The sequence below is a fragment of the Priapulus caudatus genome, unplaced genomic scaffold, assembly GCF_000485595.1.
Source record: "Priapulus caudatus unplaced genomic scaffold, Priapulus_caudatus-5.0.1 Scaffold1737, whole genome shotgun sequence".
Taxonomy (NCBI): domain Eukaryota; kingdom Metazoa; phylum Priapulida; class Priapulimorpha; order Priapulimorphida; family Priapulidae; genus Priapulus; species Priapulus caudatus.
The window spans coordinates 12,524-28,600 of NW_014578798.1; the positions used below are offsets into that span (position 1 = coordinate 12,524).

At 41.9% G+C, this 16,077-nt stretch overlaps 1 protein-coding gene across 2 annotated transcripts; it reads left to right on the forward strand.

Moving 5' to 3' along the window:
• The first annotated feature begins 1,027 nt into the window (after positions 1-1,027).
• On the forward strand, positions 1,028-11,417 carry LOC106817468 (syntaxin-16-like). 2 transcript variants are annotated; one of them, XM_014822134.1, is made up of 7 exons: positions 1,028-1,298; positions 6,171-6,306; positions 7,627-7,733; positions 8,686-8,848; positions 9,304-9,410; positions 9,817-9,960; positions 10,598-11,417. In XM_014822134.1, the coding sequence occupies exons 1-7, from the start codon at positions 1,116-1,118 to the stop codon at positions 10,778-10,780; spliced, it is 1,023 nt and encodes a 340-aa protein (XP_014677620.1). In that variant the 5' UTR covers positions 1,028-1,115; the 3' UTR covers positions 10,781-11,417. The 2 variants fall into 2 exon arrangements, with proteins under 2 accessions (XP_014677620.1, XP_014677621.1); XM_014822135.1 differs by having other exon boundaries at positions 1,028-1,196.
• The last annotated feature ends 4,660 nt before the right edge of the window (positions 11,418-16,077 follow it).

Below are 16,077 nucleotides of genomic sequence, written 5' to 3' on the forward strand. Positions count from 1 at the left end.
TAATTATTTTCACATCATATATGTCTATATATATATATACTAACATCATATAATATATTGTTTGCCGTATACGCACGAGTTTACATGCTCGTCCAATCAATTTCAAGTCGATCCAGATCACGATCGCTCCTTTAAATGACGCGCATTTCTACAAAGTAGTCGGATCCCGTTTCAAACACAAACATGGTCAACCGGTCACCATGGATACGGAACTTGACGGAATAGCACAATTACACGACAAGACCAATTTTACTTCGAATGCCTTCTAGACGTCCACGACGCATCTATATCTTGCGTGCATAATGCAAATTAGTGCACTCGAGTGCCGAATTTTGCTTGAAAATTTAAAATTGGTGAACAATTTGCGGAATGTTACTATTGTATGCTCCTTAAAGGAACGGTCGTGATCGACTTAAAATTTTGGAGGGAAAATTTAGAGCTTTTTCCGAATGCGGGTACCTAATTTTAAATGTGACATAATTCCAGGAGCTAAGATATTGCTCTCTGAAATGAGCCCCCAAAACACAACAATCAATGGTCTCGCCGTAAGCACAATGGTGTATTGCAACCAACAGAGATATTTTGCTACTGTTAGTGTTAGGGGTGCCCCAACAGAGTGAAATTAGGGTAATTATCTTTTATCTGGCACCAAATAATTAAGTGTAAAATGAGTGTATATTAATGTACGTATTATGTAAAGAACATAATATATACGGATCTGTACATGTTTACATATATACATGTTTAAATGTTATTTGAACATGTATGTGTGTAAAGACTATGCTAGAGAACCTGCATAGCTTATTTTCATTAACATAAAACACAATGGCTCGATTTCTTGGGCGGAACATGCTTTTTGTTACTGTTGTTACGGTCTGGTTACGGTTACTGTTGTATGCCCCCTGAATCGCCACCTCAGCCGCGATCATATTAAAGATCACGTGCTCACTCAAAGGTTTACTATTGGGTTGCGAATTCATACTGTGAAGTGGCGCTATCTATCGCAGGAAAACAAGTGATACCGGCGAGCAGGAGAATTTTACGCTAAAATCTCGGTCTAGTAACCGTATTTCCAATGATTGTATTAGGTTTTATGCAGCATTAACATTTGAGCAATGGCAACAAGAAGTTTAACTGAGGTGTTTATACTAATGCGCAACAACGCTGTACAAAGTCGGCATATATTCTCAGAACAAGTGAGTAAACAAAGACAAAAATCGAAAAGCAAAAGCCGAAAAGGGGTCTGTGTGATCAATGACATCATCAAAGCACATTCCCACGATTCTTTAACCTCCTTGGTGAGTCATGTGGAGTAAAAATCCATGTGCGCATGCAGTCAGGCTAGCAAGTCCTTACCCAGTCAGTGGAAGGTGTATTTTCTAGTCACTATTGTTTTATTCGCTGTAAGTGTTAATTTCAAAATTTCTAACATCAAATAGGGCCTAGTGACGCTTATAATTATATGTCCCCCAGGGTACTGCCGGAACGTGTACCCTGGGTACGGTCCAGTATACCGGAACGTACCCTGGTCACTATTTGATATGGTTAGGGTTAGGGAGTAGGCGTAGGCGACTCCCTACACTCGTTAGTGGAGTAGGCGAGGTACGGTCCGGCATATTAGGTAGTACCAGGGTACGGTCCGGCATATTAGGTAGTACCAGGGTACGTTCCGGCAGTACCCCGGGGGACATAGACCCTCTCAGCCCTAGTGACATACATTGACTAGCTTTGGTACTATAGCCCGCTTTCATTAACTGCCGCAGGGCTACAGAACATCTTCAACTGGATTTCGCAGGAACACCGGGTCCCGACAGGTTCCACTCAAAATGGCTTACAAAACGGAAAATTATCGGGTTTTTTAACACTTATTTATCTACATGGACATCTCACCTATCTTTTTGAACATTCCACAACTTTACACCATGTATTTATGCATTTAATACTCAAAGTCAGCACTACTGGCATTTCCGTTTGAATTATATTCTGGCATGTGCACGCGTGACGTCACCGGTATTGCACTATAGCTGCCATGTGTTTTGCCTACATATCCGGTGTCATGTATATACAATACCGGTGACGTCACGCGTGCACACGCCAGAATATTTCAAACAGAAATGCCAGTAGTGCTGACTTTGAAAATGCATAAATACATGGTGTAAAGTTGTGAAAAGTGTTCAAAAAGATAGGTGAGATGTCCATGTAGATAAATAAGTGTTAAAAAGCCTGATCATTTTCCGTTTTGTAAGCCATTTTGAGTGGAACCTGTCGGGACCCGGTGTTGCTGCGAAATCCAGTTGAGGATGTTCTATAGCCCTGCGGCAGTTAATGAAAGCGGGCTATAGTACTAGAGCTATACATTTACATAATACAGTCACTCGGGTCACATACTACTGTAGCGTTTTTATGGTCTCCCGGCGACACCCGATGGCGCCACCGGTCGAAACATAGTGACTAGCAGTAACCGTAGGTAAGCACACTCACCTGTTGTGCCCGGGGGCGTTGAAATGGCCATATCGCCGCCACCCGGACTCCGCTAGCCACCAGAGCGCCTCAGTGCTACTGCGCTCCCTCCGCAATAACCTGTCCCACCGTGTTCCGGTTCCAGCGCAGTTGTGTAATTAGTCAACAATGCCAGACGAGGGACGACACACACCAGAAACACAACAACGGGGCAACCCCACCCTGCCTGCTGGCCTTACGTTACGTCTCATAATAAATGTCAACCCGGTGTATAAACAAAGGCTATACAAATAGAATGAATTATGAATGCAGCTGGGCAAAGGGCTAAAATAACCGGCAGCCTCCCACCCTGTGCGGTTGTGCACGAATAGGCCAGCTTCCCCCCGATTCGTGCAGAGTTATTACTTCTCGATACTGTAGGAATATTAAACCAACCTATTTAATATTCTAGTACTGTATTATTTACTCGCCCCGCAACAACAGGACAATACGACAGTGCCTACTCACCAACCGACGTGCCTGTCTCCCTCACGGCTCACCCATGAGGCAAGCCATGTCAAACACCGGTGACCGTACAGTACCTCTACCACGGGTACTCGTACGCTAACTGTCACCATACTCGCCACACACAGCTCAACAGGCCGCTCCACTCCATGCACACACACGGAGTGGACGAGGCTACATACTACGAGTCCTCCATCACTCGATTCCAGAGACGAACTGCATGCCGTATCTTCACACACCCCTATCTACCACTAGCTGTTCATACAGCCCGCGCCACTCTCCGCCGCTACAGGGGGAACTACCGCACACAACATGGCGGCCCCCATGTAGGGACTTGTCTATCTACATTATCAATTGGTAAGCAAGCAAAACACCACGAAAACGCACACTAATAGACAGCGGACATCACAAATAATTATACAGTCACAAACACGGAACATTAACCCATACTCTGTCTGTGGTTCCCAGTGAGCTACCTCACAATTACATCGCCAGGGAACCAGTGGTGACCGGTGCCACCGCCACACTACTATTACTACTACTAGCCTCAGCCACAAGTACTGAGGTATACATGAGTTCGGGTGGCTGGCGTCCATAATGATGGGCTGTATTCACTGCGCATGCGCATGCGCATGCTGCGTGTGGCGAAACAATCGCGCAACACACGAACAGCTGGTGTAAACACTGCAGTGTCGTACATAAAATGAGCGAATATTTTTCATCCCGTATGAAATCAGACCAGGTTAGATATACTGATAAACTAAGGAGACTATATTTACAATGTGTAAAGACCGACGATCCATTTTTGTTGTTTGGGGGGACAAAAATTTTGGGGGGATCACAAAATTTTACAGTAGGTTGACGACGTAACAAAATGGCCCGATGTGGAGTTTGGTCACATATCATATACGTGTATTTAGTCAATACACCCGGTCGATTTACCAGAGATTCTTTAAAGTGCTACCGATCTCTCGAAGAATACAATTATAATTTTAGTGGGTGGATATACAAACGTACGTACAAGTCCAGTTCGACAGGGAAGACAGCAGATGGTACTGTTTGTGTGGAGAAGGGGAGGACTTTGATGACATGGTTGCATGTCACAGCAAGATGTGCACAGTAGAGTGTGTTGGGCTTGACGCTGAACCAGGGGGGAGGGGGGACTCATTTTGTGCTGCTTGTAGTAGAAACAAAAAATGCAAATGATTATTTGTTCATACAAATGGATGACTACAAGAATGTATCAATGAATGAGCATTTATGTGCAGTTTTGCCAATAAAAGTCACTTCGTTAATGTGTAGGGTTTTAGACTGTTTAATATCGACTAGCCGCAGCCCTCCATCTGCACCCCCAGTTCACAATGTAACAATAAATCCTCGAAATGGTCTGATTTATGAGACTCCGCACAAACATTAGTGTCAGGAGTGAAGAGTTTTCACACTACCAGATGAGTACTAAAAAACAAGTCCTAGAACACCGTCTAAGTCTACACTCCACCTACACCCCCACACACTAAGTCTACACTCCACCTACACCCCCACACACTAAGTCTACACTCCACCTACACCCCCACACACTAAGTCTACGCTCCACCTACACCCCCACACACTAAGTCTACGCTCCACCTACACCCCCACACACTAAGTCTACACTCCACCTACACCCCCACACACTAAGTCTACGCTCCACCTACACCCCCACACACTAAGTCTACACTCCACCTACACCCCCACACACTAAGTCTACGCTCCACCTACACCCCCACACACTAAGTCTACGCTCCTAATCACAATGAAAACTAGTAGTTTCCAGAAACTAGCAATAACTACTAAAACTCCATGTGCAAAACATGCTACAATGAGATTGATATACTATTGTAATACGACTGCATTTAAAGATATGATTTTTTAAATTTTAAGAGTATTGTTTATTTTGTTTACAGCATGATGTTTCCATTAGGTTCAAACAGCCATTTAGAACAACTAGCTTTAAACGATCTATAATTATTGAAAGAAACTTCAGTATACTATTATTTAATCAATTAAATGCACTTTTCCCCATAAATTTTGTCTAAGCTTTTACATGATGACCCCTTTCCCAGTTTTTTCAGACTCACAATTCGGTTGGTGCATCCAAATGCACAGCAGCTAGAAGGCATTGTTTTGTTATTTCTTCGTTGATGTCTACTCTATTGAATGTTATCGAAATCTCTGTGTGTGTCTGTGTTCTGTGTGTCACACCGTAGGGGTTTTGCCACATGCTCTACTGCGCAAGCGTGGCACGGTGGCTTGTAGCAACACTAGCTGCCCGAATTCATGTATATCAACAGTACTATATATTACAATACTTTTAAATATGTTTGTTGCTATTTATACAGCTCTTGTCTCTTGGCTGCACTGTCAGTGTCGCTGTCCCCCAGGGTAGGGTCTATGTCCCCCAGGGTACTGCCGGAACGTACCCTGGTACTAAATACTACTATCTAATGTGCCGGACCGTATCTCGCCTACTCCACTAACGAGTCTAGGGTGTCGCCTACGCCTACTCCCTAACCCTAACCCTAACCCTAACTCTAACTCTAACCCTAACCCTAACCCTAACCCTAACCCTAGCCCTAACCCTAACCCTAACCCTAACCATATCAGCTAGATAGTTACCAGGGTACGTTCCGGTATACCGAACCGTACCCAGGGTACGTTCCGGCAGTACCCTGGGGGACATAGACCCTATGAGCATCAGTGTCACATCTTTGTGAGCGACAGCCCAGAAATTTAATGGTTGCAACAGTATTAATAACAATGTTATCTTGATTTGCTAAATTGTAGAATTGGTGTAAAAAGGGTATACAAACCATAGTCATTGTCTATTTTGATGTATTGATGTTGTGGACCAATCAAGTATAGATTAGCTAGGGGATAGGATTAACTGTCCAAGTATGCAATCACTATCATGACAGGGCACACAAACATTAACAGTAGTGTAACAAGATATGATAATATCAATTCTTGAAGTGTATACAGTGTGCAACTGTGGGCAAAATGTTGCATTTACAACTGATTCACTTTGTGGTCTTGCAGCAAACCATTATACTAGGAAATGCTATATTATTTTACAAATGCCTCAACTCATACAGATCATATCTTCAACATGATGAATTTGATAATGAGCATGCAATAAAATATAATTGTGAATGTTCATTTCTTTCTAGGCAGATGATAGAGTGGCGCTAGTCAGTAAGGACCCTGAAGCTGGCCTTACAAATTCCAGAATCAACAAGCTTCCTCCAGAGTGGGTAGATGGAGTAGAGGAGATACAATATGAAATATCACGAATACAACAAAAAAGTACGGTCCGGCATGGTGTTAATAAGAAATTGCATTTACAATGTTCACTATAGGTGTAACATATTACACTAGGGTCGTGATACGATACGTATCTCGATACGTAGGTGACGATACGATACATAGACAGAAGGAGAGATAGTGTAATTTACATGCTAGGATAAATTTGTCATATCATGTACGAATTAGTAATGATTTTTATTATTAATGTTTATTTGAAAATTTATAATAAAAAGGGATACAATACACTAGAATTAGAGTATATTATGCATAAATAATAGTATATACCTACACATTTTTATTAGAATGCATTCACATTTGTCATAAAACAACAGTGACTTTTTGAAATCTTTATTTTGATCTTCTAGTTTGTAATATGAGGTTCACAAGAACTTGAATTATTAATCAGTTACTATATACAGAGACTCCCCGACTTACGAACATGTTCGGTTCTGAGCGGTTGTTCGTAAGTCGAACATATGTACGTAGGTATACAGTATTGTACAGTAGTGTAGTATATGTACGTGTGAACATCGAGTAACCTAGAAGTGTACATAGTGTAAACATACGTGAACACAGGAGTTGGCGAAAGTCAAAATCAGGGGGGCGATTGTGTCTTTTTATTGACCAATATTGACATTATACACTAATGGACTTCAGGGCAAATTGTTTGTATCATCGAAAGTTTGTAAGTTGGGGAGTCTCCGTATATATATATATTTATGGCTGAAACACAACGGGATATTCTGAGTATGCTCTAGAGTATAGACTAACCCGTAATTGACAACTCCACTCGCATGCACATCATACACAGTGCTACAGTACTTGTGCAGTAACGACATGCAATCAGCGCTCTATTATTTTGCGGTAATAATTTTGGCGGCAATACAAGCGCGCCACATATATTGACACTGATTTCTATGACAGCCGAGGATATTTATGTGATACTGAGAGAAAGTTTATCAAATTAAAGTAGGAATTAAATTTAAAAGGAATTAGATGTGCTTTATTAAATAGTTTAGCTTGCGGTATTCACTGTTTAACATCCGTATAGCTTTTATCACGATCCGGTCCCTACGTATCGTTTATCGTATCGTGGCCCGCTGTATCACGCGCGATTCACTGATGTATCGGTGAATAGTTACACCCCTCTTTACAATACACTGCATGTTTCAGGCTCAGTGAATCATAGTGTAAGAGCGAAGTTACTGATAATTAATTTTGAATTGCTTTGTAGCAGAAAGTACTGATAGTGTTCAGTGTTAAACCACCTGCATATATTCCTGCTGTGAGTGAACTTGTGTTTCATTGATGCGGTTACAGTTAAGGAGGTTTCTACTCTTCATGATAAGCATTTAAACCGGCCTACGATGGATGACTCCATAGACGAAGAACACGCTATAGAAATCATGACACAAGACATAACACAGGTATATTGGGCACTAGTAGTCAGTGGCATAAGAATCAGTTGAGATGTTCACTACGGTCCTGTTGTCAGACACAAAATTAGTCTTAACAGTAGCTTTAAAATTAACTTTTGACTTGTAAACCATTCACAGAAACATCGTAAAGTTACAAGAATGAAAAATCCTAGCAAATTTCCTCTTCACATTACGAGATTCCTAGACCCTCTCATAACATTAAGACCAAGATGAAAATAATGCATTTACACAAAGAATTGCAATTATAGTGATATTATATTATTTTAATTAGTAAAACGTGTTTTGTCATGGAAAACACATCATGAACACTACTTATCTATTGATCGTGTACCAAAACTAACATTTACAAATGGGGATTGTTCTCATTTTGGATATTTTGATAAGTCATAACACTCGTGTTATGTGAGCACTACTGTGCAGAATAAAAACATGATCATGTCATTTTTTCATCAGTTATTTTTTATATGATTTACTACCATAATATGCATAACTTACTGTGAAAATATAATGTATACAATAAATGCATATGAATTTGAGTTTTGTGATCGATTCTTATCCAATCGGCAGCCTCGTGACAGCAAGTTATGAAGTTCCTGTTATTGTAAGTTTTCTCATAGCTGCGATGTATTTCTGTCAATGCTGTTCTTGTAACATTAACATGAATTGTAAGTGCTGTCTTGGTATTAACATTAACCTTAACTTTACGATGTTTCTGACAACGGGCACCAGGATGTTAGCGTTAAATGCTTCCCAAAAATGATGACATGAAACAAATCTGTGCGATTACAGTTTTGGCTCACAATAATTTCCCTATTATCGGCAGTGACGTATTTAGCCTGAATAGTTTTGACTTGTGATGATTATTTCCTTTGATTACTTTTGAATTTAGTATTTTCTGCTGCAACTATAAAAAAACAATGCGTCTTTGTTGTTTACATAGATGTTCACCAGGTGTCATCGGCTGGTTCAGCAGATTGGTGCTAGGAGCAGAAGTGCCACCTCGCAGGAACAGCGCGTAACGCGTAACGTGATGTCATCGCTCGCGTCACAGCTACAGAGTCTTTCAGGCAACTTCCGACAGTCTCAGTCGGCATATTTAAAACGTGAGCATTTTTGGACGTGGGTGGTCGTGTGAGGGTGTGGCAGGTTGCATTGGCGTTAGTGCCTGTGTTGTGTGTTCTGGTAATCCACTTATTCGTTATTTAACATGATGATCAGAGTGAATGTAAGTTTGTTATTGACTTTGTCTTCCTCAGCAATTCAGAAATATTCACAAACACTTAATTTATGCTGTCTGCTTTTGTGTGAAGGATTTTAAATTATGCATTTGGTAATTTGTGTGTGTTCATCGTTCGTGTGCGATCAGTGCATTGTGCATGTCTGATGCATTAACTCTTCTGTCTCATTTCACATGGAAATATTACCAGTAGGTGATTTTATTTTACAATGTATTTGTAGTCACAGGCCATACATTTCGGCCATGCGATTTTTTTATTAATTTAAATGTAATTAAGAATGATCTCGACGCATGTAATGGCACGTTTCTTGGCACTTTCAGGATTGACGGGACGAGAGGAGAGGTATTTTGAACATTTTGACATCAGTCTTCCCCAGTCTAGCTCCATGATGTTGGAAGATGAAGAGTTACAGGAGAGATATGACAGGGTGAGTCATTCTTCCCTCTTCCACGTCCTCCTCCTCACCCATGCTTGGTCTCCATGATGATGGAATATGAGAGGAGCAATAAAACAAGGGGAGTCTTTCTTCCCTCCTCCTCATATTCCTCCTCCTCCTCCTCCTCCTCCTCCTCCTCCTCCTCCTCCTCCTCTTCCTCCTCCTCCTCCTCTTCCTCCTCCTCCTCCTCCTCCTCCTCCTGTCCCTGCTCACCTCCATTATCCTCTTATTGCCCTTGCCTTACCACCCACTACCTCCTCCTCCCCCTCATCAGCTTCCTTCCCCTTCCTCTTCGTCTTCCTCCTCGTTCTCACTTGTGTTTGGTCTCCATGGTGACGGAAGGTGAAGAGCTAATGGATGCTGCTAGCATCTTCACATTTCCTCATCTCGCTCGCAGGGCTTCACGTCACAGCAGATGAAGTTTGCAGAGGACAACAGCGTGCTCGTGTCGCAGCGGGAGCAGGAGATTGCGCTCGTCGTCAAGTCAATCGCAGAGGTCAACGAAATCTTCAAGGATCTCGCACAGATCGTCGCCGACCAGGTAACCGTGGCAACAGGGCGAGTCCACGCGTGCGCGGTCAGTTGTTGTCGTTAGTTCTTGGTGTTCGCTCGTCTTGTCCCGTGAAACAGCGCGTGTGCGTGTCGCATTGTCACCGCGTCTCGGTGTGTGAGGCTGCTGCGATAATCACGTGTGTGTGTGCGTGTGTGTGTGTGTGTGTTTGTGTGTGTTCGTGCGTGCGTGCGTGCGTGCATGCGTGTGCGATCTAGCGACTAGACGGCATTCAGGGGGTGACATTTTTGTATATCTTGTCATCATCAATATAAAATTGAAGATATTTACAATTGCAGTGCTATACTTTAGTAATAATAACTTTGAAAACGTTATCATAAGCAACAATATAACGTATAGTTTAGAGCAGTGGTTCCCAACCTGGGCTATACCACCGTCCACCGTAATACTCGATAGAGTGACCTAGGGCGCTAAGAGCCAAAGAGTAGGTGTGTACAGGGTAGGTAGGTGGCCCAGGATGGGGTGGCCTAAAATGGTCTTGCAACCACCGGGTTTGAATATATAGTCGTCATATAAAAGAATGCCATAAAAAAACCATAGCCGGTCATTCTGTTTACCGAAGAAACTAAATGAGAATGCGCGCACGCGCTCTGTCCATGTCACACAGGGCACGGTGCTTGACCGCATCGACTACAACATCGAGCACGCCAGCGAGAGCGTCAAGGAGGGCCTGCAGCAGCTGCAGAAGGCGGACAAGTACCAGAAGAAGAATCGCAAGATGATGTGTATTCTGCTGCTCGCCGTTGCTGTCATCGTCCTCCTCATCATCCTCATCTGGAAAAAGTCTTAGCAACCACGTGCTTGTCCTTTCCTGTTCCCATTATTTATTTCATCGTCGCGTGCGCGCGGTGCAGGCGGTGGTGCCCCCTGGGCGACGGCACGGGTGTGTGTCGTCGCACCTGTATATAGTGTGCATGTATTTATATTTATCTCATGCTGGCGCGGCACGTGGTTACCTTCACAGGTCATGTGTGAGGGCATGTGCTCAGCCTGCTCTCCTGTCATTGTAAATAATTGTTGCTAAATCAGTAGTTTAAAAGATGATAGTGATGATGACGACGATGATGAGGGTGATAGTGATGATGATTCGAGAAATCTTTGTTGAATGGTTCATTGTCTCACATATATCTCTGTACGCGGCAGGGCGAACAAAAAAGTAGCTAGATGCTATATAAGAAATTATATTTAACGTCGTTGTAAAAAAAAATTGCGTTACTTTGAACGAACGAACATTCCCATTTTATCTCGTTACTAGCGCGATATTGTCTGCAGCCTAAAGCCTAGTGCAGATTTGCGATTTTTGGTTGCTCGTCGCTGCAACCTGCAACCGCAAGCGATCGCTTGATGTGTCACCGCATGTTCGCACACATGCGATTTCGAAGCAATTCTAGAGCAATTTGGGAGCGATTGGGAGCGACGAGTCGCTCAAAATCAAAACAGTTTGATTTCTTGCATCTCGTCGCAAGCGACCAGAATCGCTACGGGTTGCAGTTGCACGTTCCCGCAGACGTAGCGATTTCACAGCAATTTTTACAGCGATTCTAGAATCGCTGTCCAGTTGCATGAAAAAGTCGCAGGTCTGCGCGAGGCTTAAGAAGCGACTCACTAAACGCGTGCGTGCGTGCGTGCGTGCGTGCGTACGCGCGTGTGTGCGTGCATGTAGCTGATCGATCATCATGCACTCACCTACACGATTAGCTGTGTTTCCTGCTAACAGATGGCGCCAGCGGTTTCGTGAAAAGTACATTGGTTGTGGCGCCGTGGACCTGCAGGGGAAGCTATGTGAATCTTCCTCTACGAGACCCGTGGTTGCTGTTTGTATATTTCACGCTCGTGCGTACCTTCCCTTTGTGTTGATTTGTCATTAGGGAAGCGCTCGTTAGGTAATTAACTACTGACGCTGTCTGCTGCTCATGTTGGTCCCAGTTATTGCTGTATTATAGTTGTCCCATCGTTGAGGTGCTCTTGTCCTGAGCTTATATTCAGAGGTAGGACCGGGCACTGTGTGTGTGTGTGTGTGTGTGTGTGTGTGTGTGTGTGTGTGTGTGTTGCGCGCGTGGCGGGCGGGTGCGGTGCATGACGAAGAATATTGCATGTTGTATGTGTGTTACGTGGTTCACGTATGTGATATGATGCCTGGCGGATGTGTTGTGATGCTGGACGAGTGTTTGCCTCGTGCGTGGTGCGTGTGTAATATATATATTTAGTACCTCAAGGTCCGATTTTTAGTGTTGTCATGCTGTACGTCTTCTAAAACTTACGTGAAGTTAAGAGCGCTCGGACGCGGTGTCTGCGATTTTTATATTTCGAACGAGATGTAAATTACGTGATATACATCTTATTCAATCATAGTTAACGCAGTCATTGCCTAATTCTAGAGCGGGATTGCGTTCAATGCTCGAATTCTGATGAATAATATATTGTTACTATTGGATTCATGACGAGCATTGTTTTTTTGTCAGTGTGCTAGCACAAGGTGTCTTACCAGCATTACAGTCATCCTCCATAGACAACGTCCTTTGCACATGAAGGACCTCCCTCTTCGGTTCACTCAAGTGGCGTTGTAGCAGGAAGAAACCACCTTCGATAGCAACGGCCCACGCTGTCCCCAAAGGCCAGGGTGCCACTTCTCTGCAAGTGTTCGTTATAACCAGTTTTACAGTACTCCGTTTCTGTTGTCGTATCTTATTTTGAGGAAGAAGTGTGGTGCTAATAGGATAACATGTAGTCAGCGAGTGGGGATATAGAAATCGCTATCTATCCACTCCTGATGTAGAATTAGCTTAACTGTGCGTCTACTGCGCACATATCCTGAATATTATTTTATTATTTGCTGTGCATCCAGACAGCTGTCTTGAATGGTTACCAGTAACGATGTAAATACACTGGAAAGTCTCCCTTTTCTTATGTCGGGTATTATAATGACACTCGTTGTATGTTGGTTAGGATCTACTGTAAAAACTAGTGATCGGCTTACTGAAGTAATAAACGTCAATATAAAACATCTCATTAAACTGGTCGTGCAACTGGAACAGTTTTACTGTATTTCACGCGGTTGGTTAATAGAAAAACAACAATATTAAAACTTAAGTAGCTGGAAAACTTAGAACGAAAATCGGCGCAAATCCACTTTAGCATGTTATCACGAAGTGATGCACAGATTTCTGTGTTATCATCAACTGATGCACAAACTCATTCCGTATATAAGGAATTGATGCAAAAACCCTTAACCCCTATAAGCTATAACCCTCAAGTCAGTAAAGTTATAACCTTACATCCTTAAGGTATTACAAGTGTGTTACTGTTAGGGTAGGTTAGGTTTCTTGCATCATTCCCTTGAATATAGCGGAAATTCTGCTTGACATCAGTTGATACTACCAGAAGATCCTGTGCATCACTTCGTGATACCTAAGGTGCCTAAAGTGGATTTGCACCGACGAAAACTATACTATAAATTATTTTATTACCAATAATAATACCATAATATCAGGAATGAATAATAACCATTCGTTGTTATTTACTTCCAATAATATACATAGTAGCTGAGTCTCTGAGTCTGTAGGGAACCCTCTTGTAATTTTATTGTGTGAGAGAGTATGCGTGTGTGTGAGAGTAAGACAGAAAGAGGGAGAGTTGAGATGACGCTAGATTGTCTGAGCGAATGTCTTTGATTGCTCGATCCGATTTTCTTAGTCCACAAAACTCCCTCATCTGTTCGTGTATGCTTCCCTCGCAATCATGCAATAATCGCATAATATTAAATGTGACCAAAAGCGTGTTTATTGCAGATATTTAGTATACAAATATAATATCCCAGCGCCACCATAATAGGAAAACGCCCACTCACTACTGGTAGATGTAGAAAACGTACGCCGGCGGACGGCAAAACCATTGTAAAAGTGAAACAACTGCGCGCCACGTTACGTCTTCTGGTTACTTATAACGTCGGCATGCTATGAACATGCAGCCTGTGCAACGCGCACGCACGCACGTATACGCTCGTTCTTCGACAGCGCAGCAGGCGGTCACCATGGCAACCACCAGCGGGAGGCAAGGAGCACGGTATATGGCAAGAAAGAGCCCTACGGAAGAAGCGACACTGGTGATTGGTGCGTGGCCCAGACTTCTGAACGCTGTACACGGAGTTCTATAATGTACACTGTTTGTTGAGCGCGATTAGGCTGTGCGGGGTTGCCCTTACGTATATTGCCCTTACATGTCAGATAGTGTATAATATTGGGTTATAGTTAACCAATGCCAGAACTCGGACTGACCAACGTAAGAGTAAATACATTCCTGCTGAGTGTGACCTAATGAAGATATGTTATCTGTATTCATCGTGCGTATAAGCATACCAATGTGCCCATAACAGTAACAATAACCCTAATCATTCTCAACAGGCACATGCATCAGAAGAAGCCAGTTTCCACTTAGTGGGGTAGGCAAGCAAGAGCGAGCGTAAAACTGATATGACACATATTCCTCCGAACCAAACATAGGTGTAGAACAAGATAAGTAGCTGAGTAAGCTACAATATAGCAATAACAATATACACGTATAGAAATAAGCGGCATTACATGCAGATGACGGGATAGGTTTGCAAAATAATGATAAGCAAAACATGGCCAGATAATTAAGTTAAGATATCTTCGTACAAATAAGATCAAATTCTGTTACAGTGACGATGCTATTTCAATATTCATTGCTATTCATTATAATGACATTCTGGCATAAGACGAACGCTTATGTATGCGGATTAATAAGAACAAGGTACTGGTACAATTAAGATATATTAGTGCATCACGTGAAAATCGTTGAAATTCCATTGGATAACGCAGCAGGCACTATGAAGCAATAGTGCCCGCCTGAGCGGGCACTATTGCTTGCGCGACGCATTGTTATTATAACGCATTGTGTTCACGTCACGAATCTCCTGCGTCTGGGCGCCGCGCAAGAGTTTCGAACGGCAGTTGTGTTTGTGTCGAACGTTTTGTTACATCGAATGCACCGGCAAATTAGGGAGTATAAAGAAGGTATATAAGCATGAAAAGTAGATTGCATAGTCATGTGATGCACTAAAAAAATTAATGCCTGTTGTTGGGGGCACTATGCTCTCATAGTGCCCCCAACAGCAGGCATTAATATATAAATATTGGTGAAAGTAGGCTGAGAACAACAGTGCGTGAATAAGAGATAAATTAACGCAACATTTATAGTACATTTAAAATATAAGCGACACATACGAATGTGACAATAATTAGCATAACACACCTGTATAGAATATCGTTAAAAGTAAGGGAATAATGTGAATAGGATAACATGTTTGCACAAATAGGATGAAATACTGCTAATAAATATGTTACTATTGTAAAAGTGTAGGTCATTTATAAATGATGAAAAAAAAAATAAAAATATTTTGCTAATTTATTCCTCTTTAATATTATTAAAGATAAATAAATTATTTCCTGAATACGGATTATTAAGCACGCGATTATAGTACAATAGGATAACATTTTGGTACAATTAGGATAAATAATATGATGTAGGGCCTATAGTAGTAGTAGCATAAATGGCATGAATGTGGCAATATTTAACATAATATTCCAGTACAATTAACATGTAATAGAGAAAAATATTCGTCATCTTCGCATAAAAGTATATACTTCGACTACAATTATCATATCGCTTTAGTTAAATCATGATGCTATTATAACAGGATATGATTTTATATTGCATTAGCATACAAATGAACAACTAAAAAAACTAAAATTGTGCCATAATAGGGCAATAGTTAGAGAACAAGAATGGGAAATCAGCATCATGTAACGTGTTAAAGTAATTAGCATACTATTCTTGTTAAAATGGGGGGGGGGAATTATGGAACAGGTACGATAGTATAGTATAATTAACATGCCATCCCAGTACATTTAGGATATTATTAGATATGTACTGGAATCGCAGTATGGGGAAATGGGAGTGAGTAGGCCGGGCGGAATACCTGCAGTAGTACAGTAGATTTAAAAAAAAATCGTTCAAAATGTGAAAAAAGTATGAAAATTGGTACACTTGCATACTTTTGTATGCTCT